This window comes from Pseudoliparis swirei, chromosome 5 (assembly GCF_029220125.1).
Source record: "Pseudoliparis swirei isolate HS2019 ecotype Mariana Trench chromosome 5, NWPU_hadal_v1, whole genome shotgun sequence".
Lineage (NCBI taxonomy): Eukaryota > Metazoa > Chordata > Actinopteri > Perciformes > Liparidae > Pseudoliparis > Pseudoliparis swirei.
This window is the reverse complement of record NC_079392.1, coordinates 5,558,016-5,585,628: the sequence shown is the minus strand read 5'-3', so window position 1 is coordinate 5,585,628 and position 27,613 is coordinate 5,558,016. Positions and strand designations below refer to the sequence as shown.

At 37.7% G+C, this 27,613-nt stretch overlaps 1 protein-coding gene across 7 annotated transcripts in view; it reads left to right on the top strand.

The window, feature by feature from the left end:
- dlg1a (discs large MAGUK scaffold protein 1a) overlaps positions 1–24,139 on the top strand; it is a 111,463-nt gene extending 87,324 nt beyond the window's left edge. For 5 of the 7 annotated variants that reach the window (XM_056414203.1, XM_056414207.1, XM_056414206.1 and 2 more), the window contains 11 exons: positions 5,355–5,469; positions 9,856–10,038; positions 11,563–11,626; positions 14,221–14,236; positions 14,979–15,020; positions 15,421–15,471; positions 15,652–15,753; positions 16,770–16,942; positions 17,845–17,954; positions 19,656–19,747; positions 20,713–24,139. In XM_056414203.1, the coding sequence (XP_056270178.1) occupies positions 5,355–5,469; positions 9,856–10,038; positions 11,563–11,626; positions 14,221–14,236; positions 14,979–15,020; positions 15,421–15,471; positions 15,652–15,753; positions 16,770–16,942; positions 17,845–17,954; positions 19,656–19,747; positions 20,713–20,819 (1,055 nt within the window). In that variant the 3' untranslated portion in view covers positions 20,820–24,139. Of the gene's footprint in view, positions 1–2,990; positions 3,073–5,354; positions 5,470–9,855; positions 10,039–11,562; positions 11,627–14,220; positions 14,237–14,978; positions 15,021–15,420; positions 15,472–15,651; positions 15,754–16,769; positions 16,943–17,844; positions 17,955–19,655; positions 19,748–20,712 lie in introns of those variants that run through there. The other 2 variants (XM_056414209.1, XM_056414204.1) reach the window with 2 other exon arrangements.
- Positions 24,140–27,613: the final 3,474 nt, after the last annotated feature.

Here is a 27,613-nt window from a genome sequence, read left to right as displayed (position 1 = left end):
TGTGTGTGTGTGTGTGTGTTAGTTGTTAATTAGAAGATTAGCAGCAGCTCTTTCTTTGAGATTCCAGACACAACGTTGTGGGAATAGTATCCGCTGAACAAATACAGCAGAGCTGTTTTCCTTTCTTTTCCTAACACACGTCATCTCTCTGTTCTTGCCTTTTTTTTGCTCAGTTTCTTTCCACTCCTTCGTGCCTCCTCTTCCTCTCCACCTGTCAGCGCCTCTGCTCCTCTCCACTGGAGTGGGATTTAGGGAATTGTATTTTATGCCAGAGACAAAACATATATTTTCATTTCTGGCATTTAAACTTGAATTGAGTACATTAATATAAAACATTTAGCTGTTTTCTTCTTTTCTTCCTCCCTTTTTCGATCTCTTTTTGTCCCCTCTAGTCTCCTCTGCAATTGCAATCTGATCCGGTAATCAATATAAATATAGATTACAGTACTGTATCGTATCAATTATAGATGAGTCTCCTCCAGCGGTGCTATTTTTAGAGCCAGAGCCTCATATATCGATTCTGGACTCCCAAGTGGTGGATATGTGTACAGAGACAAAAGGGACGTCCAGGGAAGGATTCGTCTCTCGTAGTCTAATATATATAATATATAATATCTACTTTTTCATTAAAAACTAAGTAAAACCCACATTATGTTTACAGTTAAATTCTCCTTGGAGGAATTAGACCCGAAAAATTAAAAATATATATTTTTTAATAATTGAAAAAATAATTGAATTTTTTAAATATAATCTACAAAATAACTTTACAAATAATTTTACAAATAATTTTACAAATAATGTAAACATTTTTTTATTATTCTTACGGTACCTCGTGGCGCTGGTGTTACTCACCAATGTATTTGCTCGTAAAACACATGTAGAAACATTGTTTTGAATATTAGAAATGTTCACCAATGTCATCTTTTCGTTCCCGGCCTTCTCCGTACGTCACCGCCACAGCGGCAGGTGTCAGGTGCAAAACCCACTCGGGGAAACATTGCTCAACAGCGCTCCCAGTGGTCAACAACTCCAAAGGGCTTCATTTTTAAACGTCACACATGCGGTACAAATTACATTTGTTCAAAATTAGCTTCATCACATGCATTGTTTCTACAAAAATAGACTGTGATTCAATATTTGAAGAGGAAAATATTGGTGCAATGCAAACTAAAGATGAGCACTGGCCGTCCCCAGAGGGCTTCTGTTCACACTGAAGCTGCACAATGCAGGAGGAGGTCTCTGCTCTCTGCTGAGGGGAGGAACAATGCTCCTCTAGGGAGAGGAGAGGAGAGGATGGGAGAGGAGAGGAGAGGAGAGGAGAGGATGGGAGAGGAGAGGAGAGGATGGGAGAGGAGAGGAGAGGATGGGGAGAGGAGAGGGGAGGATGGGAGAGGAGAGGAGGGGAGAGGAGAGAGGGAGGAGAGAGAGGATGGGAGAGAGAGGCGGGAGAGGAGGGGAGGAGAGGAGGGAGGAGGGAGAGGAGAGGAGGGAGAGGAGGGAGAGGAGAGGAGAGGATGGGAGAGGAGAGGAGGGGAGAGGAGAGGATGGGAGAGGAGAGGAGAGGAGGAGGAGAGGAGAGGAGGAGAGGAGAGGATAGGATGGGAGGAGAGGAGAGGAGAGGAGAGGAGAGGAGGAGAGGAGAGGAGGAGAGGAGAGGAGGAGAGGAGAGGAGAGGAGAGAGGGAGAGGAGAGGAGAGGAGAGAGGAGGAGAGGAGGAGGAGAGGAGAGGAGAGGAGAGAGGAGGAGAGAGGAGGAGAGGAGAGGAGAGAGGAGGAGAGGAGAGGAGAGAGGAGATGAGGGGAGAGGAGAGGAGAGAGGAGGAGAGGAGGGAAGAGGAGAGGAGGGGAGAGGAGAGGAGAGAGAAGAGGTAAATGAAGGAAGGAGAGTATATGAGCCCCAACGTCATTAGTCTCTGTCATCACCCCCCTCCCCCGCCCCTCTCCTCCTCCTATCCTCTCCCGTTTCTGTTTCTCTCTCTCCATGATGTCTTGTTCCCCGTATCTCTCGTTTGTTCTCTCCGTCTTTGTGTGTTTCTCGCTCTTCCTCCGATGACGCTGCGTTGAGGCGCGTGACTCGGCGTGCGGTTGATTTTTTCGACCGTGTCGCTCTCGAGGAGCGTGAGATGACAGAGGAAGTTAGTTTGAAGCCTAGAAGTCAGACTTACTGACTTTGACTCGTATGAATTCAAGGTTTCTGATACTTTGGAACCCTTTGCGAAGAGGACAAGATTCCAGAAGAATTTTTTTTTAAAAAGAGTCTCGGAAAAAGTAGCTTCACGGAAAGTGGAGATGGAACGAGAGACAGATGGAGACGGACGGGCATAAATCATGCAGAGCGGGAAGAGTTCGAGTCCTCGAGTTCGTGACGGCGGGCGCTAATGTCCTTTTTTTATAAAGAGGAATGAAAAATCAATTTGAGGAATCTGAAAATCTGAAAAGAAATCCATATTCAAAATGCTTGGTCAAGCTTTACTATGGGGGGGGGGGGGGGGTGGAGGGGGGGGGGGGTAGACTCAGCCTCCTGCATGAGTGACCTGAGGGACAGTGTGTGTGTGTGTGTGTGTGTGTGTGTGTCTCCACCCTCCAGCAAGCTGCTTACAAAGAGGGGGAGGAGCAAACGAACGCACCAGAAAAAGAGAAAAGTGCAGTAGAGAGAGAGAGAAAGAGAGAGAGACAGAGAGAGAGAGAGAGAGACAGAGAGAGAGTTAGCATCTGTTGTTTCTGTGGCTGCTGAGCAACACTGGACTAATTTTACACACACACACACACATCCTCTCTGTGCCACACACTTCTGCATACCCACACACACACACACTTCCTTTCACACACTGGCTCGCTCACACGCCGCATCCAATGCGGAGCTGCCGTTAGATCTTCTCCATCATCTCTCCGTCTCACTCACACACCTGCTCTCTCTCTCTCTCTCTCTCTCTCACGTCCCGTGTTTTTTTTCGGATAATTTTTTTTTGGGGGGCTCGTTCACATCCCGGGACTCTTCACACTTTATTCCCTGAAACCCGATCAGACCGCCGTCGACGCTGTTGATCGCCCGCCCGTCCTCCGCCAGCAGCATGTGAGTACAGCTGGTGCGGTAGTTGGGAGACACAGACCTGAAGTCACTGTGTTTGGGGGGGGGGGGGTGACCCGGTGACCCGGTGACACGTCCCTCTGATGACCCGGTGGCTCCCACGCTTGAGACATATGATCCGCGGTGAGGACGATCGTCGGTTTGGTCGTCACTGTTTGCGTTCCTTTCACTGTGTCGCCCCGGATTGAGTTTTCTCGAGTAAAAAAAAAAGAAGAAGAAAAAAAAACAGACGACGGAGCTCAGCTCTCGACTTCTTAACACCGGCGCGCTTTTATTCTGAAAGGAGAAGGCGATCCGAGCCGCAGGCTCTTCGCCTTTCTCCTCGGGACTCGCCGATGATGTCATATCGACGAGCTGAAACACAGTCTTTGTGTCAGATGGACGACAAATGAGCTCGCTGACACTCGTTAATCTTTCTCTCTCTTTTCATTCTGACTTGTAGTCCCTCTCTCTCTCTCTCTCTCTTCCTCTTCGTCCCATCCTTCTGCATCGAGGCCACGTGTGTCGACAAAGACGGTGAGATGCCGATGAAAGTTCACACCGTGTCTGGTCGTGTTGACGTCTGTGAGACAACCAGAAATAGAAGTGATAATCCATCAATTTGTAATGGAATTAGAGGTGAGATTGAAAATCTGAGGTCAGTCATGATAATATATGAAAGGTTAAAGCAAGAAAAAGGGCTTTTTGATCCTGAGATGGGAGGTCGCAGTGTACTTTCCATGTTTTTTTTGCATATAACATATTATTGAGCGTTAAAGGTGAACCTCCTCGTCAGCAAACATCCGATTCATTTCGGTTATTTTCCCCCCGAAACATCATCAACGTGTCGTTTGAAACCGAAGCTCTTGAGAAACGAAGCCTGGAGAAGATCTCAGTGATATCTCAGTGATATCTCATTGATATCTCAGTGATATCTCATTGATATCTCAGTGATATCTCATTGATATCTCAGTGATATCTCAGTGATATCTCATTGATATCTCAGTGATATCTCAGTGATATCTCATTGATATCTCAGTGATATCTCATTGATATCTCATTGATATCCCAGTGATATCTCATTGATATCTCATTGATATCTCAGTGATATCTCATTGATATCTCATTGATATCTCATTGATATCTCAGTGATATCTCAGTAATATCTCAGGAGTGTTTGTGGCTCGGAGCCGTTTTCATACAGTTCAGTTGCGGGCGTCACACGTGTCAGATTAATGAACGCTTTGAGGGGGAATCAGAGCCGAGCTGCGTGGGCTGGTGTCTGACAGACGCCCAGCCCGTTAGGAGACATGTAAACAAGGAAACAAGGAAACAAGGAAACAAGGACATGAAAAGAGAAATCTGGAGAAAAACATGAAAAATCAGGACGATACTGCAGGTTCTAGTGTGTGTGTGTTACTGTAATGTGTAATGTGTGTGTGTTACTCTAATGTGTGTCTGTGTGTGTATGTGTGTGTTTGTGTGTGACTGTAATGTGTAATGTGTGTGTGTTACTCTAATATGTGTGTGTGTGTGTTTGTGTGTGACTGTAATGTGTGTGTATGTGTGTGTGACTGTAATGTGTAATGTGTGTGTGTGACTCAAATGTGTGTCTGTGTGTGTATGTGTGTGTTTGTGTGTGACTGTAATGTGTAATGTGTGTGTGTTACTCTAATATGTGTGTGTGTGTGTGTGTGTGTGTGACTGTAATGTGTGTGTATGTGTGTGTGACTGTAATGTGTGTGTGTGACTCAAATGTGTGTCTGTGTGTGTATGTGTGTGTTTGTGTGTTACTGTAATGTGTGTGTGCGACTGTAATGTGTGTGTGACTGTAATGTGTGTGTGTGTGTGTGTGTTTATGTGTGTGTGACTGAGTGTCTGTAGCTAGCAGGATAGTCCATCCCCTCTGTATCTGAACATATAGAGAACACCGTCCTCGTGGTTAACACACACACACACACACACACACACCTCCACGCTGTGTGTGTGTGTGTGTGTGTGTGTGTGTCTCTCTGATCTTCTCTGAGCTTCATGAACATCGAGCGGCGGAAAGAATCCGAGTCGCTCAGCTGCTCACGATGTGGAGTAATGTGTGGCGTGTAAATTAGATTATCTATATTTCAGTAGTTTGTGGTCGCATTATTTTCACAACAGTGTTTGTCTTCATTGTGTGTGTGTGTGTGTGTGTGTGTGTGTGTGTGTGTGTGTGTGTGTGTGTGTGTGTGTGTGTGTGTGTGTGTGTGTGTGTGTGTGTGTGTGTGTGTGTGTGTGTGTGTGTGTGTTTGTAGAGTATAGTCGTTTCGAGGCGAAGATCCATGACCTGAGGGAACAGATGATGACCAGCAGTGTCAGCTCCAGCTCCACGTCGCTCCGCTCCTCTCAGAAACGCACACTATACGTCAGGTGAGAAACACACACACACACACACACACACACACACACACACACACACACACACACACACACACACTCACACACACACACACAGAGGTGACTGATTGTCTCGTGTCCTTCAGACTGACACGACTATTATAAGGTCGTATCTCAGCTGCTCGGTGCGTGTCGTGTGTCTGAACTGCTGGAGGAGTAGTCATCACACCTCACAGCAAGGAAGGAAGGAGGAAGGGAGGGAGGGAGGGAGGAAGGAAGGAAGGAAGGAAGGAGGGGGGAGGGGGAATGAAGGAAGGCAGGAGGGAGGGAGGGAAGGAAGGAAGGAAGGAAGGGGGGAGGGAAGGAGGGAGGAGGGGGGAGGAAGGAGGAGGAGGAGGGAGGGAGGGAAGGAAGGAGGGAGGGAAGGAAGGAGGGAGGGAGGGAAGGAAGGAGGGAGGGAGGGAAGGAAGGAGGGAGGGAGGGAAGGAAGGAGGGAGGGAGGGAGGGAAGGATGGAGGGAAGGAAGGAGGGGGGAGGAGGGAAGGAAGGAAGGAGGGAGGGAGGGAAGGAAGAAAGAAAGAAAGAAAGAAAGAAAGAAAGAAAGAAAGAAAGAAAGGAAGGAAGGAAGGAAGTATGTGAGTCCAGAGCCGACATGTCTTGAGATCAGAACTCGTAGATTTAAGAAAAAAATATCCACGATTCAGCAAATTGTAATGACACCTCCTCTGAGTGAATCAGTTTCCATGAACATTTGAATGATCACGTTCCTCCAAGTCCGATCAAAACTAAGACCATAAGAAGATCATTTTGTATTGAATAATGTAGACCCCCCCCCCCTACACACACACACACACACACACACCACCACCACCCCACATGATACATCACTGTCAAAGGTGACGTCCCAGTTTCTGGTTTCTGCAGCTTTAAATATTAAAGAGGAACTCAAACCGACCACCTATTGGTCACTGGGGTGTCTGGTGCTGTGGTCTGATGTGTGTGTGTTCATGCATGTGCATACTGTGTGTGTGTGTGTGTGCACATGTGTTTATATGGTGCACGTGTGTGTATAGGGTGTGTGTATATATATATATATATATATACTACATGTCTTTTCCTTTTCTTAATGAAATATTTCACATTATTAGGATGTCTTCGTCTCCTGGAGGAGGGGCGTGTCGAGACAGACCTAACATGTCATTTATCTTCTCTGAGGATTTGATCAATACTGATTATAGATGAACGCTGACGCTTTAATGAGAGTTTGAGAGCCGTGTGAAGGTTGAAACACAGCGTATGAATATATACCGATCACCACCGGCAGTGTTCTTGTTCCCAGGTCAACGTCTAAGCATGTAAACACAACGCTCTCCTGAAACGCAATATTATGAGTTTAAATGATTAAAAAACAGAATAGTATGGTCTGACTTTTATTCTGGGAATAATCTTTCTTTTTTTATCATAGTGTTATAACAGCAAATGTTGAACCTACAGTATAATTAAAAGAACCATGATATTTTCATTTCTTTTATTTATTTTTATTTAAATCTTTATTTAATTGTAATTATTTAAATCTTTATTTAATTGATTCCCATTGAGATTAAAAATCTCTTTTTCGAGGATGACCAAGACAGGCAGAGACATAAGAAACACATCGTTACAAACAAAAAAACGCAGAATAAGAGTTAAAAGAAACTAAAAGTGAATAGACAGTGACACAACAGAGTTCATTAAAGAAACATTGACATAGCGTTGACACAACATTCACATTTGTAATTTTGTAAAATGTTAAATATTATATAGGTGGATGCTTAGTAAGCCTAAATAAGCATAGTTGGCTTTTTGTCTCTTCCTGCACTGTGATATTCATTTATCTCTGTTGTGATTTTTATTTTTTATTCTTTGAATTGCAAAATAAATTAATTAATATTAATTAATTAATTAATAAAATAAAATAAATTAAATTAATAAAGAAATAAATATAGGTACTTCCTGTTTAGTATTAGACAGCTCTATAGCGGAGTCACCATCCAGTCGATAGTGCATGTGTGCAGTAATCTTATACGAGTATTCGGTGAAAGGTAAAACCGCAATGCAGTTCGGACCGATTGCTGACGGTGCAAGAAAAGAAAAAAACAGCACGATCTTGTTTGAATGGGTAAAAGCTGTAAAAGAGGACCAGGTGTTTCCATTGCACTCTGCACTAATTACCGCGTGTTCCTTCACTCGAGTAATGAGATTTCAGAGGTTCCCACAATTAACACAACTGCGTCAGGAAGAGCCGGTAATTGATTTACATTTGCATGTGGCCCTCATAATAAACCATCGGCGTAACCTTCTCGCCGAGGAATCCACTTGGGGATTGTACAACTCAGATTTTGTTGCCGTACTTTATATTTCTCTCTCTCTCGGTGACCAAACTCAAGAAAGGAGGCTCATTCATCCACTTCCGCCCGACAGCCGCCCTTTAATAAATATACAGTGGGTACGGAAGGTATTCAGACCCCTTTGAATGTGTTACTCTTTGTTCCATTGCAGCCGTTTGCTCAAATCAAAAAAGTTCATTTTATTTCTCATTAATGTTCACTCAGCACCCCATATGGACAGAAAAAAACTGAACTGTAGAAATTTTTGCAAATTTATTCAAAAAGAAAAACTGAAATATCACATGGTATTCAGGCCATATGGAACCGTTATACTGAAATACAGTTTGAGTAAATATAATATTTACGGTTATCTACATATATTTCCACAGGTTGACACACTCATTAGGATAAGTCTAAAAGACAGAGATAGACCTCACTGTAGATGAGGTCACACACAATACTTAACTAACGACTTAACTAGCGACTACCGGAATTAATAATGAGTATTAAAAGAGGTTTATAAAGCACATGTTAACATAGTCACTAGCTGTATTATTAGCTAGTTCCTAAATCATTATGTGTATAAATAAATGCATACAAAAAAATGTAAACTCATTTACGAAGACTTTATAAATTACCTCATTTATCATCTATAAGTCCTTAATAATTGGTTTGTGATATATTATTTAATTTACTAATACGAATAAATATTTTATAAAGTATGAAAACCCAATCATGAAACGCATAATAGTCAAGCTTCTGAATCAAGGATAAAACATGTATAACTGTGTTTATGAGTTGCATACTAATGAGTGTTAATGTTGTAACAAAGCTTTATAAATGATCAATTAACTGCTTACTCATACTTAACTAATGCTATATAGCGTGCAGCTATTATAAAGTGTTACCGATATACTTCCAATTAAATCATTCAAGTAGATTCCTAGACGATCAGTGCTGAATAGTCAACATTACTTACTAAAGTGTAATGTTTTTTTGCCGTTTCATTTTATTTATTTATTTTATTTTTTCTCTGGAATTTGTACTAAACCACATAACGACAGAAAATGACATTCCTGTCAAATAAACTGCACGTTTTGCCTGATGGTCCTGATTCATCTGATTTAAAGATCATGATGTCAGATTTGTTTAATATATAATGTTTTACTTTTCTCATCTTTAATCTTTAAACATCAATAAAACATGAGATGTGCTTTTTATTGTTCTTAAATTAGACGATCCGTGTCTCCTTCCCTGTCTGTGTTTTGTTTTATTGGTGAAGGCAGGAGGGACTTCAGGGGATGCCAGTTACTTCAGCTCTAGTTCCTTTGCACACACACACACACACACACACACACTGCTGGCCTACTTTCCCAGGTCTCTTCCCTCTGGACTGGTTTGGAACGATGTGGTTACCGTTCAGACACACACACAAATACACACAAACAGACTCACACAGACAGATATGTACAACTGCGCACACACGCACACACACACACACACACACACACACAGGCATGCACACACACACAACGTCATACATTATTCGTGCCGGGAAGCGGCCCCCAGCTGCTTTGGCTTTCACATACTACAACGGATCTGTCTGATGTGTTTTGTCAGTTCATTTTATTATTTACGGTTTTGTTTTCAAAATTCTAAAGAAGAGAAACTGTATAATTAATATTTTGACATTTTATAACTGCAAACGGTGTGTGTGCGTGTGTGTGTGTGATTCATATTTAGGAACATTTCAACATCAATGTCACTCCATTGTTTCCATCTCCTCCAGCAGATTATATTATGTTTTATATATTTTTTATATATTTATATTTATATATATATATATATATATATATTTATTTATATATATATGATATATATATATATTTATTTATATATATGATATATAAAATATATATATATATCATATATATATATATGATATATATATGTATAAATATATATGTATATATATATTTATTTATTTAAAATATATATATATATATACATATCTAAAAATAAATATACCTGGTACTTGTTTCTCTGTCTGCAGAGCGTTGTTCGACTACGACGGGAGCGCGTCCGACCTGAGCTCGGCCAATCAGGCCCTGCCGTTCCATTTCGGGGATGTCCTCCACGTGAGCAGCGCTGGCGAGGAGGAGTGGTGGCCCGCCCGGCACCTCAGCCCCCCCCCTCCCAACTGCCCCGAAGTCGGAGTCATTCCCAGCCGCAGGAGGTCAGAGGTCAAAGTGCTCGGGGTGGCGTGGATGTTATTGGTTAGAGTCTGAGGAGCTAGTCGAGGCAGTTAGTCTCCTTGTTCCTCCTCCTCGTCTCCTCTTCCACCTCTGCCCACTTTCCCCTTCCTCCATCTAAACCTCCTTCCGTCTCGTCTTCCTTTCCTCACCTCTTCTTCTCGCTTCGTCCTCTCCTCATCATCTTCCTCTCTCGTCTTCCACTTCGGCCCCTCTTCATTCTCCTCCTCTTCCTGACCTCTACTCTCCTCACCTCCTTATTCTCTCCTCCTCGTCTCCTCTTCCCTTCTTTCTTCTCTTTCTGTTTCAAAAGAGAAAAGAAATATTATGGATTATTCCTAATAATAATATGATTTTCATTTATTCCTCTTTCTGGTTCACCTGCTCCTCGCCCTCGCCCCCCCCCCCCCCCCCCCCATGTCCCCTCTCATCTCCTTCTTAATTAAAGTAACCGTTGGCTTTACAGTTTAATTTGAAATCATGTCATTTGAAAAAAAAGATCCCTTTGTATCTGTTATAATTTAATCACATTAATATTGGTGGATGATGTATCTGCTCCCTATTGTAAAGTTACATAATATCTGGATATTAAAGTCCATTCGATCAGATGCCTCTCACTACTATTCAACAATCCCATCATCTCACAGCGCTGCTGAAAGATTTAGAATAATTTAAAAAATATCAATCTCGTAAGCTATTCAAATTACTTTTTTGATTCTTACGTGATATTTGACTTCATTTGTTTATTTTTTGGGGGATGTGAGATTATTTGTCAATTACAGTTCCAGGGAAACAGATTTTCTCCTGAAATATAGATTTGTTTCTGACATTGTTTATCATAATCCTTCGTGTGGCAAACAAACAAAGATCATCCATCATTTAAAATACCAAGACAAACAAATGTATAATACTTAATTTAAGCTATAACATGATGTTTTACTTTAATACTTTACCATGTTGTTTTATGGTCAGTTTTCATTTTTTAGAGTTTTTGCTTAGTTTCAATTCTTGACGTTAATCACACATTTAAAACTGAGACCGTCATCTGGGGGGAAAATCTGTTTCCGTCTACCGGAAGCATAATTAACAATATAGTTTAGGTTTATTGGACATAGTTCTCGAGGGTTATTAGACTGTGAGATTTAAGTTGGGTGACAAATGTTTTAAGATGACGGTTCTGTGGTGACATGTTCAATCTTCCAGACATTAAGGGGGATTAAATGCCATTATTACTGTATGCGTGTATCACAATGAAGCGATGGACATTGTCTAACATGCCTTTAGAGAAAGACCCGAGATTGATGCCTGAAATTTTCTTCGTCAACAAATATTTCCTTATAATTGTTACACTGTGCAACAACAAAAAAAGTCATAATCAAATAGAGTAGATGGGAAGTAAATAATCTTTCGTATTTGCTTTAATCCCATTTCTGATGTTTGCTTTGATGTCTGTTCTCTCTTTGCGTTTCTCTTATTGTTCTTTTAATTTTCTCGTCCTTCCATCTCAGGGCCGAGAAGAAGGAGAGGTCTCGGTTAAAGACGGTCAGGGTGCCGAGGTCTCAAGACAGATCGGTGAGTAGCGAGCGGATTTATAATGTTTTTAAATGATTGGTTGGTCCTCTCCAAGGTCACTGAAGTCTTATTGGTTACCACACCTCAAATGAGTAGAACTAGTATGAGTAAAACAGATGAAACCAGAATAACACTCATCCTCTTTTTTCCTGTTCCACATCAAGACTAATGGTTGCTGCTTAAAAAAAAAAGATTACACCTTTATTAATCAGAGTTTGCTCTTATTCCCTCGTGGTTCAGATATTTTTACCGCAATATAACAACATAAATCATGAATATCACGTGAAACCTTTTTCATAACAGCTTTCCAGTGAGCTTCTCTAAATGCTCTTTAAACCAGGTGCAGAAGGAGGTTTTAATATACTTTATATTACACGTTAATATACATAACTGTGAAATCAAATAAGGTTAGAAACAATACTTCCAAACCATTTCACATTCAACTCTCTATTTGAACTATTTGTCTCATACGCGATCATACGCAGTACAACTTGGAGCGGTGATATTTTTTAGCCTAGCTCCAGAAAGCAGCTGACAAATAGAAGGAAATAAAATAGAATGGAATAAAATACTATCAATAAATAAGATAATCATTTCCCAATTTAGCAAATAAAGCAATAAAGCAACATGAAAGTTAATTTCAGAGAAATGGAAACGTAAACATTATATATATATATATACATATTTATATTTTTATTTATTTATTAATATATATATATATATATATACAGGACTGTCTCAGAAAATTAGAATATTGTGATAAAGTTCTTTATTTTCTGTAATGCAATTAAAAAAACAAAAATGTCATGCATTCTGGATTCATTACAAATCAACTGAAATATTGCAAGCCTTTTATTCTTTTAATATTGCTGATTATGGCTTACAGCTTAAGAAAACTCTAAAATCCTATCTCATAAAATTTTAATATTTCCTCAGACCAAGTAAAAAAAGATTTATAACAGCTGAGTGTTTGTCAAGGCTCAGGAAACCCTTGCAGGTGTTTCGAGTTAATTAGACAATTCAAGTGATTTGTTTAATACCCTACTAGTATACTTTTTCATGATATTCTAATATTTAGAGATAGGATATTTGAGTTTTCTTAAGCTGTAAACCATAATCAGCAATAAATCAGAATAAAAGGCTTGCAATATTTCAGTTGATTTGTAATGAATCCAGAATGCATGACATTTTTGTTTTTTTAATTGCATTACAGAAAATAAAGAACTTCATCACAATATTCTAATTTTCTGAGACAGTCCTGTACATATATATTTTTTTATTTTATTTTGTGTTTATTTATATGGAAAATCAGGGTGAAAAACAAAAAAGGACACTTTGTTTATTATAAGCAGTTGAGTGCTTCACAGTATGTATGCCAATAAGACTAAAGCAACAGAATGAGGTTGCAAAGCATTCAGAAAATGGTAAATTAAAAAGTAAACAACATAAAAAATGTGATTTACAGTACAGATCTAAAAGCTGCTCCATGTTCTGGTCACCACCTGATTGTCGATTCTACAATATTAATCCACATAACGCTAATATGAAATCAAATCAATCAATCAATTCTACTTGTTGTATATAGCACATTTCATACAGGTGATCGCAGTTATAAGTGCATCACAGACAACTGACAAGAAAAATGAAAGATAGTGTGTGAAAAGACAAAAAAACAATTCAGCTCGTCAACAACTTAAATATAATTAAAATTAAACGTGTAATTAAATTAAATTGTAAAACATACATAATGTATAAGTAAAATACCTGTAACCCATTCTTAATCATAGCCTCACTTAATAATAAAAAGCCAGTGTAGCAACTTTAACTTGATTAGTATTCTGAAGAGTCTCTGTTTACAGTTACTGTTGACTGTCAATGATTATTTATTTATAATTAAATTAGTCAATTAGTCAAATCGTGAGGAATTTTGTTCACTGGGAAATAATGTGAATACTCTAAACCTCGAAAGAAAATGACAACTGACTGTTTTACAGTTTAATTGATGAATAAACGAGTTATGTGTGTGAAAAAATAAATAAATGTCGTCCATGACGACCTCATCACTTGTTAGAAGGAAAAGTGTGAGCGGTTTAACTGTAAAATGAAAACTAACTCTTTGTTACTTTTGATAATCGTGCCGTACAAAGCCTCCGGCCTGAGCTCCGCGTGGAGGTGAGACGTAATCACGCTTCACGCGGCGTGACGCTCGCAGTCTGACGCCAGCGTTTTGGTTTCACTGTCGACTCTGTTTTCTTTCTCACTCGCGTCCCGTGAATCAGCGAGTCTGCAATCAGCACCTCTGCACGGGGAAGAGCTGATAATTAAAAATGATCACACTCACACTCACACACACACACACACACACACACACACACACACATACATATGCTGTATCCCCCGGCTTCTTGCTCTGAGAAAATTGAAAATTAGTCTTGCTCGCTCAAACTGTGAGAGAGGAATAGAAAACCCACGAGCTTCCAAACGGTGCTTGATGACAGTCGAGATACTAAGATGATCATCGGTATGATAATGAACGCTTTCTCTCTCTCTTTCTTTCTCTCGCTCTCTTTCTTTCTCTCTCTCTCTCTCTGCAGGATCAAGAAGATAAAGGTAGATATCCTCTACATCAGTGACGCCTGCTGGTCAGAATATGTAACTGCAGCTCTGACACCACCGCACCTCTCACCTCCACCCTCGTCTTCCTCCATCCCGCTCTGGGATGGAGGAAGAGGGGCATGAGGGAGAGAGAGAGAGGGTGAACTGATACACACAGTAAAGTAGATTTAAATTAAATGTAAAAAAGAAAATATTTTCCTCTAAGATTTAGTGAAGTAAAAGTACAATGCAGGATAAAATACTTAAGTAAGCTACATACATCTCAGAATTATATTCATGTATAGTACTTGAGTAAATATACTTAGTTACTTGAATTTTTACCGTTCTGTCCTTCATAATTCCCCCAACTCACAAATGTTCCCCTTTTGAATTTCTCCTTTATTAAATGAAGAAAAGTCAAATATTTGATGACCCTCTGGTCAGTTTATGAATGTAATAGAGTAGACGCTTTATAGAAAGCAGTCCAGCATGTTGTCTCTTTGAGGCTTCTGGCCTTCGTCTCTGGTATTGCATGCTGGGAAAAGACTCGGGGGCCTCTGCTCACCTGACCAGGATGAGCGAGTGTATAAAACGGATGGATGGAATGATTTTGTATGTCTGATGTTTTCTGTCATCAGTGTGTGTCAGTGGTTGTGCGACGTAGAAACAATGTAAGTCTTGTGTGTTTTTGCCTCAAACTGTTTGTTTGTTTGTTTGTTTGTTTGTCGCTGACTCTTGACCTGTCTTGTCCTTCCAGAGCTGGTAACCTCTGGCACCAGCGATAGTGAGAGTAGTTCCTGTAAGTCTACCCTCCTCTATCTCTTTCTTTCATTCTTTCTTTTCTTCTCTCTCTCTCTCTTTCTCTCTCTCTTCGTTCTTTGCTCGTTTTTGTTTCGTTTTTATTTGATGTGTGTGTGTTTCTCTGTGTGTGCTCGTGGATGTGTCATGTAGACATGCACATGTATTTATTGTGTGTTATGTGTTCTTGTGTGCGTGTGTGCGTGTGTTTGCGCGTGCGTGTGTGTGTGTGTGTGTGTGTGTGTGTGTGTGTATGTGTGTAATTGACCTTTCTCTGCTTCTCCAGCCAGAGCTGTTGCAGAAGTTCAGTACAAAAGTAGGAAAGGTTTCGGGTGTGTATTGTTGTCAATAATCTCGCCCGCTGTGCCTTTAAATGTGTGAATTTCTCTTCGTCCAATCAGATGGCCAGGAGGAGATCCTTCTCACGTACCAGCTTGTCATGCAGCATGAGGGTCAGTGCTTTTCTTTTGATGTGACTCAGTCTTGGGAAGTGTGGTTACTGAAGCACTCAACAGCATGTGTTACTGTATATAACTATGGAGTGTGTTACTTTGTATGTTTTCAAGCGTTAACTCCACATATTGTGTATCTGTGTGTGTGTGTTGACCTAGTTCTGGTTGTCATATTTATAGTTAATTACACGCGGCCAGTCATCGTGCTCGGGCCAATGAAAGATCGGATCAACGATGACCTCATCTCCGAGTTCCCCGACAAGTTTGGCTCCTGCGTCCCACGTGAGTGTCTCAAGCCTCGCGGACGCACAAAGGATAGCTTCTGCTTGAGATAATTATATATATATATATATATATATATATATATATATATATATATATATAAAAGCTGATCAAAACAGTGAACTAAATGTAAACTTCGTGGCTGCCCAGGCAGAAATTAATTAATTAATTAAATGTAATTAAAATATACAGAAATATTCAATAGTACATTGCAAATATACCATCAAAGGGTTGTACTTCCTGCAAATATATATAAGAAAGTCACGCTTTCACCTATTTAAAAAAAATCACCTTTTAACACACTTTAAAATAATTGAACTGTAGTATCAAGAACAATATTATGAGGAAAATACACTTTAAGTGTAAGTTCTGTGCAATTACTTAAATGTACTTTATTTTCAAACACATTGGTTGTAGATTTCAAAATGTATATGCTCTAAATTAGCATTGAAACAATATATTTAAAGCACATTTGATAAATGCTGACTTTAAATATATACTTTTTTTTGTAATCGGTAAGTAAACTTATTCATGCTATTATTTCTATATATTAATTATAAGTATACTATAATCACAATAATAATATATTTATAATTATTATTACTCTGCTATATTAATGTGCACACTACATACTATTGTCCATTAAAATATGATCAAGGTACTACCAGTATCCTAAAAGCTGAATGAACTTCCCAGATCAAAATCACTTAAAGTATCACTCAAGTACAAAATTAGTTGTTCCAAAATAACACACTTTAAGTATACTTATAATTAGTATGCACAAAATAAATATGATCTTATTGGTGCAATAGCAACAGAGTCATCAGGAAACCTTTATGGCATTGCAGGTTTCTGTAAACCACGATAACGTTGAATTTGGATGTTTCTGAAACAAAAAATATAATTAAGTATGTTTCCATTCAGCCTCATATCACGCTTGCAGAAATGCAAATGTAAAAAAAAAAAAAAAAAAGGTCATTGCTTGTTTTATGACTAATGTGTTTAATGCCACCCAGACACAACGCGGCCGCGGCGAGACTACGAGGTGGACGGCAGAGATTACCACTTCATGTCCTCCAGGGAGCTCATGGAGCAAGAGATCCAGGAGCACAAGTTCATCGAGGCCGGGCAGTACAACGGACACCTGTACGGGACCAGCATCCAGTCGGTCAAAGAAGTCGCCGACAAGGTGAGCCGAGAGAGGGAATGTGAGCAGAGAGGAGGCGCAACACAAAAGAGAAGAACAACTCCAGCCGTGTTTCATGCGTTCATATACATTCGCATATTTGGAAGTGTCACATTTGAAAAGCCAAATAGAAACAGGCACATTTTATAAAAAACTTTTTACAAAATGAGGGGGGGGGGTAATACATTTAAAGCTCACTTGAGGTGAATAGATCTTTTCTGTTTTCTATTTCTCAACATGTATATTATGTATATATTTTTAATTATGTGTAATACATATTTTTTTGAAAACAAAATGTTTTAATGGGGTAATTTTTCATTTGCACACACAACGTGAAGCTCTTTATCTACAGTATGAACTAATTTATTTTAAGCTTGCTTTGAGGTGAATAGATTTGTTTCTGTTTTCTATTTCTCAACATGTATATTATGTAAAAAAATATATTTTTATTTTTATTTTGTATAATACATTTTTTTTTGAAAACATTTGCAATGGGGTCATTTTTCATTTGCACAGACCCCGTGAAGCTGTATCTACAGTATGAAGTAATTTCTCAGTCCCATTTGTATAATTTCATTTATACCACATTTCTACAACCAACAAAAAAAAACATAATACAAAATTTGGTTTTAGACATTTATTTACATGTATCTCCCATTTCACTGATTTTGTGAACCTGAGACCTTTGGCAAACCAATTTCAAACACCAAAACAGTTCGTCCACATGAGTAAAGGTATGTTTTAGACGTATGAAGATCACACATGGGAGAGTCAATTCACTCCAATCTATTGGATGGAAACACACCTAGTTCGTATCTATATTGCTCTCTTTTTTTAAATTCAGAAGTGAGCTTAAAATGAGTTTGACAATAGAATGTAAACACGGTTTTGTGTGTCTCTCCCAGGGTAAACATTGCATACTGGATGTGTCAGGAAATGCGATAAAGCGTCTCCAGTTGGCGAACCTTCATCCCGTCGCTGTCTTCATCAGACCGCGCAATGCCGACAACATACTGTGAGTGACGTGAATATCAACACAGCAATGATCACGAGGAGGTCATGAAGCTCGTATTACTTACTTTTAATGGTTTTTATTACTTACTTTTAATAGTATGTATTACTTACTTCTAATGGTTTTTCTTACTTACTTTTAATGGTTTTTCTTACTTACTTCAAATGGTTTTTATTACTTACTTTTAATAGTATTTATTACTTACTTCTAATGGTTTTATTACTTACTTTTAATAGTATTTATTACTTACTTCTCATGGTTTTTCTTATTTACCTTTAATGGTTTTTATTACTTACTTTTAATAGTATGTATTACTTAATTTTAATGGTTTTTATTACTTACTTTTAATAGTATGTATTACTTCTAATGGTTTTTATTACTTACTTTTAATGGTTTATCTTACTTACTTTTAATAGTATGTATTACTTACTTTTAATGGTTTTTATTACTTACTTTGAATAGTATGTATTACTTACTTTTAATGGTTTTCATAAATTACTTTTAATAGTTTGTATTACTTACTTTTAATGTTTTTTATTACTTACTTTTAATAGTATGTATTACTTACTTTTAATGGTTTTCATTACTTACTTTTAATAGTATGTATTACTTACTTTTAATGGTTTTTATTACTTACTTTTAATAGTATGTATTACTTACTTTTAATGGTTTTCATTAATTACTTTTAATAGTATTTATTACTTACTTCTAATGGTTTTTCTTACTTACTTTTAATGGTTTTTATTACTTACTTTTAATAGTATGTATTACTGACTTTTAATGGTTTTTCTTACTTACTTTTAATGGTTTTTATTACTTACTTTTAATAGTATGTATTACTTACTTTTAATGGTTTTTATTACTTACTTTTAATAGTATGTATTACTTACTTTTAATGGTTTTTATTACTTACTTTTAATAGTATGTATTACTTACTTTTAATGGTTTTTATTACTTACTTTTAATAGTTTTTATTACTTACTTTTAATGGTTTTTATTACTTACTTTTAATGGTTTTTATTACTTACTTTTAATAGTATGTATTACTTACTTTTAATGGTTTTTATTACTTACTTTTAATAGTATGTATTACTTACTTTTAATGGTTTTATTACTTACATTTAATAGTTTTTTCTTACTTACTTTTAATGGTTTTTATTACTTACTTTTAATAGTATGTATTACTTACTTTTAATGGTTTTTATTACTTACTTTTAATAGTATGTATTACTTACTTTTAATGGTTTTTATTACTTACTTTTAATAGTATGTATTACTTACTTTTAATGGTTTTTATTACTTACTTTTAATAGTTTTTTATTACTTACTTTTAATGATTTTCATTACTTACATTTAGAAGTTTGTATTTCTTACTTTTAATGGTTTTTATTACTTACATTTGTGTTGTATTACTTATACTGTTGTAGTGTGTGTGTTATCCTGTTCTGTGTTATTGTTTTATGTTTGTTATTGTCTTATGTTTATTGTTGTTTTATGCTTATTATGGTCTGTCAAGGGATTACAGATGCAAATTAGCTGTGTAGCTACAATCTGGTTCAGAGCATCAAATGGTGACATTTATGTTTTAACTGTACATGGTTCTTTTTAAAAAGAGATAATAATAATAATAAAGAAGGGTTGGGTTTCATGTAAACAGTGTTTTTAAAGTCCCTTAATATGTGTAACTTGTGCTTGTCTCTCCAGAGAGATGAACAAGCGTCTCACTGAGGAGCAGGCGAGGAAGACCTTCGACAGAGCCGTCAAGCTGGAGCAGGAGTTCACAGAGTTCTTCAGCGGTGAGTTACAAAGCACACGACATGTACTCAGACAGTGAATGCACTGAAGATATAACCTTTTTATTGGTGAGCTTCTGAGGTATTGGTATCTGGACCCAAATGCAATCGCACGATTCCAGGGATCTTTTAGCTTTTATTTAAAGCTCTTGGAAACAGCAGGCAGAGTAAAGGTCACACAGAAGGCCGGTCGGTTCACCGGGAGTCGGGCTGGCGGGTTAAACGGGGACTGGAACAAGTGCTGGAGAGTCTGGCATGGAAAGCTGAGAGAGAGAGAACAATCTGTGTCTGGAGGGGAGGAGCCTATAGAGGGACTTGATTAGTGATCAGAAACAGCTGAGTGAACAGGTGAAGGGAGTTAGACTGACGAGGGGGGCGTGGCTGAAACATAGAGCGAGGAGGGGGAGAGTGTTAGGAAGTCTGTGTGTGAAGATCCAACATACACACACTCAAATAAACACATTTTGAACTATAAAGGTTACTCCCCTTTTGAATTTGAGAATATTTTTATTACTTACCTTTAAGAATATGTATTACTTACTTTTTATGGTTTTTATTACTTACTTTAAAAAATATGTATTACTTACTTTTTATGGTTTTTATTACTTACTTTTAATAGTATGTATTATTTACTTTTAATCGTTTTCATTACTTAACTTTAATAGTATGTATTACTTAAATGTAATAGTTTTTAACACCTACTTTTAAAAGTATGTATTACTTTCTTTTAATGGTTTTTATTACTTACTTTTAATACTATGTATTACTTTCTTTTAATGTATTTTGTTGCTTACTAGTTAATAGTATGTATTACTTACTTTTAATGGTTTTATTACTTACTTTTAAAAGTATGTATTACTTACATTTACTAGTTTTTATTACTATAATTATAGTTGTATTACTGCACACGTGGTAGCTGTTACTCCTGGATATTAATTTTTCTCTCTCTCCCCCCCCCCCCCCCCCAGCTATTGTCCACGGCTCGACTCTAGAGGAAGTGTATTCGCAGGTGAAGCAGATAGTTGAGGAGCAGTCTGGTCCTTACATCTGGATTCCCACCAAGGAGGGACTTTGAATAAACACACACACACACACACACTACAAAATCATAGACATCACTCTTTCAACACTTCCTCTAATTTTCTATTATCGGCCTGCTTCCTCTCTCCTCCTCCACCCTATCTCTCTTTCTCGTAAACACACATGACTGCACACACACACACACACACACACACACACATCGATGTACACAAGCACACAAAGTCAGACGAGGCTGGGACGATCTGGGACTGCTACTTCCTGAAGTGGGAGGGGCTAATGTCTGTCCAGCAGCCTATTGGTGGATCTTCCTACGGCTGTGTTCCTTAATGTTTAAGGAGGAGGTTCAAATCAAGGCCACATGTACCATTATCTGATTTGAGTTGATTTATTGTTCTTCTTCTTATTGTTGTTGTTGTCGTTGTTGTTTTCATATTAACGAAGGGTAATGCATTCACGTGTGGGTTTGTAATGATAATATTGTCACCAAGAGGCAGACTTTTGCACGCTGTAGCTTTAAGAGCATGTTTTTGGGACAAAATGTTGATCTTCTTCCCGGTCTGTCTGTCTTTCCTCATGGCATTGCTTCTGTTGAGTCCTTTTCTATCTCTCTTTCATGTCCCACCCTCGAGACAACAGACTGAAGGAACGAGTTTTAAACTTTATAACGTGCCCCAGCATTTTTGGTATCAAGGCCCAGAATGAAATAGTAGTTTAGGCCTTATTTCTCAAAAAAATTTGACTGATGTTATTCTCTAAAAGTGTATCTTAGGACACATTTATCAAGCGTCCTACACATATTTAGAGTAAAGTGGAGGAGTAACGTTTTAGAGCAAGTCATCAGATGATTAATTACACCAAGGAGTAAGAACAGCCAATCAGTGTCGAGCATTTACCGAAAACCCGCCCTGTTAAATTGCACTCAAACGATGTGTTATTCTGCACAAATTTGTCCTTTTTTACTGTTTAAAGTACATTTTATTCGTGTAAAATCTTTAATATCTTCAGTAGAAACTATTGTGAAATTAAAAACGATTTAATATATTTATAATACATTAATAAATACTGGTAATAATGCAATCAAAAAGAGAACCAAACAGATAAGTTTGTGCCACATTGATAAGCTGTATGGAAAGTGACAGATACGTTCTTGTTATTTGCACCTTGTTAAACACGGACCAACTAAAACTTCCTTATTCTAAATTAAACATATTGCTTCAAGGTATCGCTCATCTTACCCAATAATATGTTGTTAAATCCCTCTAAAAACACATTTAGGAAGGTAAAAGGGAAAAATTAAAAATACAACATTTTACTTTGAGCAGTTTGACAAATGCAGGCCCAGATATTCTGTTTTAAAAAAACAACATGTATCATCCATGTCTCCTTCAACCAAGGGCTTCTCAGCCTCCCCTCCTCCTCCTCCTCCTCCTCGCTGTCTCACACCTTAATCTCTCTCCTCCCGCACCTTCACCGTGTGACATTAGTCGAGCGCTCCAGCATCAAACGGTGCGTCACCTTCTTCATCGACACCACGTTCATAATCATCAGCACCATCGCCATCGCCATCGCCATCGTTCGATAGCTTTCCTCCACACTGCTGCTCTGATGAAGGGCTGGTTTCTCAAAGCATCTTGACAGAGTTGACCCCGCCCCCGTGTTTCAGGTATCTGGATGTGTTACAGACATTCACTTTTTCTTTCTTTCAGCTGTCAGTGATTATTATGGTGGTTTTGAAAGAGCTAACGAGGTCAGGGAACTCTTTATGCTCATTGGTTGTGTAGTTAAAGACATCAGGTAAAACTCTGGTAAACGCTGCTACCACGACCCACTGATCAACTGGTTTGGCGTATTTATTTTTTCGACATATTTTTCCTCAAGCTGGATTTATGAGTTTCGGGCCTTCAGTTCCGGTGTGCATGAAGAACGCCCGACACTCGCTCCGCCTGTGACCTTCGTGCTCCGTACGTCTCTATAACTCTACGACACAGGCACGTGGCGGACAATCAACGCGTTATCGTCTTACCTGTCGTCCTGCGAGGGTTGTGTCATCAAAGGTGTTTTCATGATCACATGACGCTTCTTTATTATAAATCATCCGTTTCCCCGCTTTACAGGCCCTAATGTGACTTTATATTACGAAGCAGCCTGCTGACGCCGGGTAGCCGGGTCAGTCACATGACCCCCGCTTTGCAAATCAAACCTCGTGACATAAACGCTGATGGACATTCGGCAGGGTCAGCTGTGGGGAAAAAATATAATTTAATGTCAATTCAGCAATAAAGAAAAGTAGGGAGTGTTGAAATAAAATAAAATAAACTATTTTAATGTGAGCAAACTTTTATCTTTATCTTATCTTTAGCTTTCTGAGTGTTCTGTGACAAAAACACCTTTGGAAATGCAAACTTCTGCAACAGGTGAGACGATTACGATTTGGCTTTTTTCCCCTTAAAGCGACTATAATCGATATTTTTTTATAAAAGCGATGTATCAAATGACAATGTGAAAAACAGTGTGATAATGTGAACAGATAACTATCAGCTCCCTTTCTGCTCTTATGGAACTTTACAGTGAGTTTCATTTCGTTGTGTAATCCATCCGGTCCACAACGTCACTTGTTTTTAAGTTCACCCTCAACCGCTCTCATGGCGTCATTTTTTTTAGAAGCTGCGATCAGCCGTTTTCAGTGAGAAAATACATATGAAAGACAGATAAAGATATAGAGACGATAGCTGGTGGAGCATTTAGCAGTTTAAGGAGACAGATATTTCCCTCGGGAGGCGGTGGAGACCAAAACCAGAGCTAAAAGATGAACGGCGTTTACCTGAAACATGACGATGACCTCTATTGACGTAACATTTGGAATATCAAGATGCTTTTGGTCACGAAGCTCCTGCGGAACTTGTCAGTTTCCCACTTCCCATCTCCACCCTCAACCCCCCCCCCCCCACCCCACCCCCCCAGGGCGACTCCTCCAAGCTGACTGGAGACCCAGAGACGTACAGACGGGCCGTTCTGGCAACAGGAGTAGCTCTTAGATCCGAGTCATAAATATTTTAGACCACGTGTGTTTTCCAAAAAGCTTTAATATATCCTCACAGAATGTGCGGCTGAATTACTTCTCTCCGACTGTAACTGCTCGATGAATCCAGTGAATCAGTGTTGACAGAACTGGACTCGCCGTGTGACTCTGGCTGTGTGTTGTAGACCATATGCCACCGTCTGATAGAGTAAAGCACCGATGCAAAGAATATATATATATATATTAAAGAGATGGATCTATATCTAATATTATAATATGTATCCCTGCTCTAACTGCCTATTTTGGTACAAACCAAATAAAAGTCTTTATCGAGATGTATTGAAATTCCTCGACCGATGACCAGAGATGATTATTGTGGGTTTTTTGCATTTTGGAATGGGAATCAGAATCAGAATCAGCTTTAATGGCCATGTAGGTTTGCACATACATGGAATTTGACTCCGGTTACACTTTGCTCTTCCGTACTTATACACACACACAATATACAATAAGCGGGATAAATATAAAAAAATCAATTTGCATATGATATAAAAAGCTGTACATATGAATATATTCTGCTTTATTTTCACCTCTACTGCAGGTTTGTCGTGGTCTATTTTGATTTTTCCCTTTAGCAGAGACAACCAGCTTCTTACTGGTGACTCTGGGAAGGTTTTAGTTGTTAAGTTGTAATGAAAATACACCTCAATTATTCAAAATATTAATCTCCGACATCCATTCTCGAATATGCATAGACATCTTTCACATACCTCGCACGCGGCTGTCTCGCCTCATTCAATCGATCGAGGTCCAAAGTTGACATCATCAATCTCTCCTTGAGTTCATCCGGTTCCCCGAGTTATATTCACAATAAAATGGTAATAAGAGGAGAATCTCCTGCTGTAATCTACAGAGCAGAAGGAGATACAGGACTGTCTCAGAAAATTAGAATATTGTGATAAAGTTCTTTATTTTCTGTAATGCAATTAAAAAAACAAAAATGTCATGCATTCTGGATTCATTACAAATCAACTGAAATATTGCAAGCCTTTTATTCTTTTAATATTGCTGATTATGGCTTACAGCTTTAAAAAACTCTAAAATCCTATCTCATAAAATTTTAATATTTCCTCAGACCAAGTAAAAAAAAAGATTTATAACAGCTGAGTGTTTGTCAAGGCTCAGGAAACCCTTGCAGGTGTTTCCAGTTAATTAGACAATTCAAGTGATTTGTTTAATACCCTACTAGTATACTTTTTCATGATATTCTAATATTTAGAGATAGGATATTTGAGTTTTCTTAAGCTCTAAGTCATAATCAGCAATATTAAAAGAATAAAAGGCTTGCAATATTTCAGTTGATTTGTAATGAATCCAGAATGCATGACATTTTTGTTTTTTGAATTGCATTACAGAAAATAAAGAACTTCATCACAATATTCTAATTTTCTGAGACAGTCCTGTATATAAAACATTAATCATTAAAAGAAATTGGCAAGAAATCCACCTCATGTGAAAAGAACGTTGCACCGATTGAACCAATAATTGTAAAGGTTTTAAAGATGTCTTTATAGAGAACGGTTGATTGTGAGGAACAGCTGTTTAAACATTGACATGAGAAGCGAATGGATTATTTACATATTAATGTACAGTGTGATGCAGATAACGAGTTTTTGATTCAAGATGAAAAAGTCGGGTTATTTTTGAGAAGTGGGAATAGCAGCGACCTGACACGTCAGGTGTCCTCCTCACTTGTGAGAGTTGAACTCCCCAAATAACTAAAGCATCAAGTTTATGCAGCCAAATGTGCTGCCTAACAATAACTGTATTACCTTATGCCATCTTATTTATTATTATATTATTATATTATTCCATTCCATTATCCATACCGCTTATCCTCAATAGGGTCGCGTATTATTATTATTATTATTAATTATATTGATTATTATTAATATTATATTATGATATTATATTATTATTTATATTATTATATTATTATTAATTATATTATATTCATTATATTGTATTATTATTATTATTATTATTATATTGTTATTATTATTATTGATTATTATTCATTATTTCATTTAAAGGTTGAAGCACCACAGGTGTTGCCTTCATAATTAATTCAAGGCCTAAAACCATTTTTTAAAAACTTTATTATTCTTATCACTGTTTTGGTAAATGTCCATTAATCACAGCAATTCCATGTTTTTTTATGATTAGGCTTCCTTCCTGTGTTTCACTAAAGATATTTTGTGTTATCATAATCACACATATTTGATATGAAGCAGCTTCGTGCTAACTGCTAAGACAACCCAATGAGGTTGAGTTCTGCATCTTTGTTGAAGAGAGTTTACATTTCATTGTGAAATATGATATACCGCTTCATACCCGTGAAGAAAAGTACACGCGTGGGATTTATTGTACACAATATACTTTTGGATAACTTCAAAAATAAGTATTGGTTCTAGGAAGTATTTAGATGCTTTAATTAATAGTGCCGAGTGAGTCCTGTCATACTGAAATATTACAAAGTGTCACAAAGTGCAGTACAGTAGTCAATTCAAACTATTTGGCAATAACAGGGGCCAAAACATGTTAACAGTTAAAAGAACAAAGTACAATACACTGTAAAAGATGATGCAATAAAGAACACAATAAAACAAATTTGAAAATTAAATAAAGAAGATAAAAAGCAGGCCATAGAATATGTAATTTAACTAAATGCCAGGGTAAACATGTGTGTTTAGAGATGGAGTTTAAATGATATTATTGAATCTGAAAACCTTTCGGGGTGCAGGCAGAGCGTTCCACAGCTTTTGGTCACGAGAAGTGACGTGTATGGTCTCGTTAGCTTTCAGCAATGCACACGGAAAAACATTTATGATCTTGTTATTGAGCAAGGCACACAAGATAAACAGTACGAGCACAGTGGAGCTTTGCCAACTGTCAATGGAGCTATTTATTTATCATTTCCCGGTGCGGTATAGATAACAATGCTTTGTAATGCATAAGCTGTCAAACGTTATGTAAAATCTTACTAAATTAACGAGTATATAACTATCTATCTAAATGTGCATTAAAGTGGGTATAAACTAGAGCCCTGTTGATACTGTGGCACCATGAACCAACACCAGTGCCTCTGATGTCACTAGTAGAGGGGCAAAAAATGCCCCCATAATGTCCTCTAATAATTCTGATAATTTAATAGCTTTTTGTTTGTGTTCTTTGTTGTGTGTGTCCTATCTGTATTACCTGCATCAGGTAGTTACACACACAAAAAATCAATAAATATATATTTTTTTATTTAAAACAAAACAAATGAATGAGTTATAATTGTTAATAGTTGTTAAAAAAAATATTTAAAAAATAGCCACAAAGAAATTAAAAATAAATTTGAATGTAATTGTCTGATTTATGTTTTCTGTTTGTAAAAAAAAAAATCTAAGAAAACACTGACTGTAGACTACTGCCTAAAAGTCTTATTATTGCAATTGTTATGACAATTGCTCATATACTGTAATTCTAAAGAAGTATATTTATTATTTTTGAACAAAAGGTTAAATGTTATTTCACAAGTTTAAAAAAGTGCCCCCAATTTCTTTTTAAATGCCCCGGATTTCAGTCAGTGGGGGCAAAAATTGGCCCCTAAAAAATATGTAAATGTCCTACCCTGACTCCCATAATAACCACTTCATAATCAACAGACTCAATTCACATCTGGGAATAACTGACAATGATTATTCACACGACACACTTCTAAAAGAGACACGCGGTCCACGTTAGAGCGATGACAAACAAGTAAA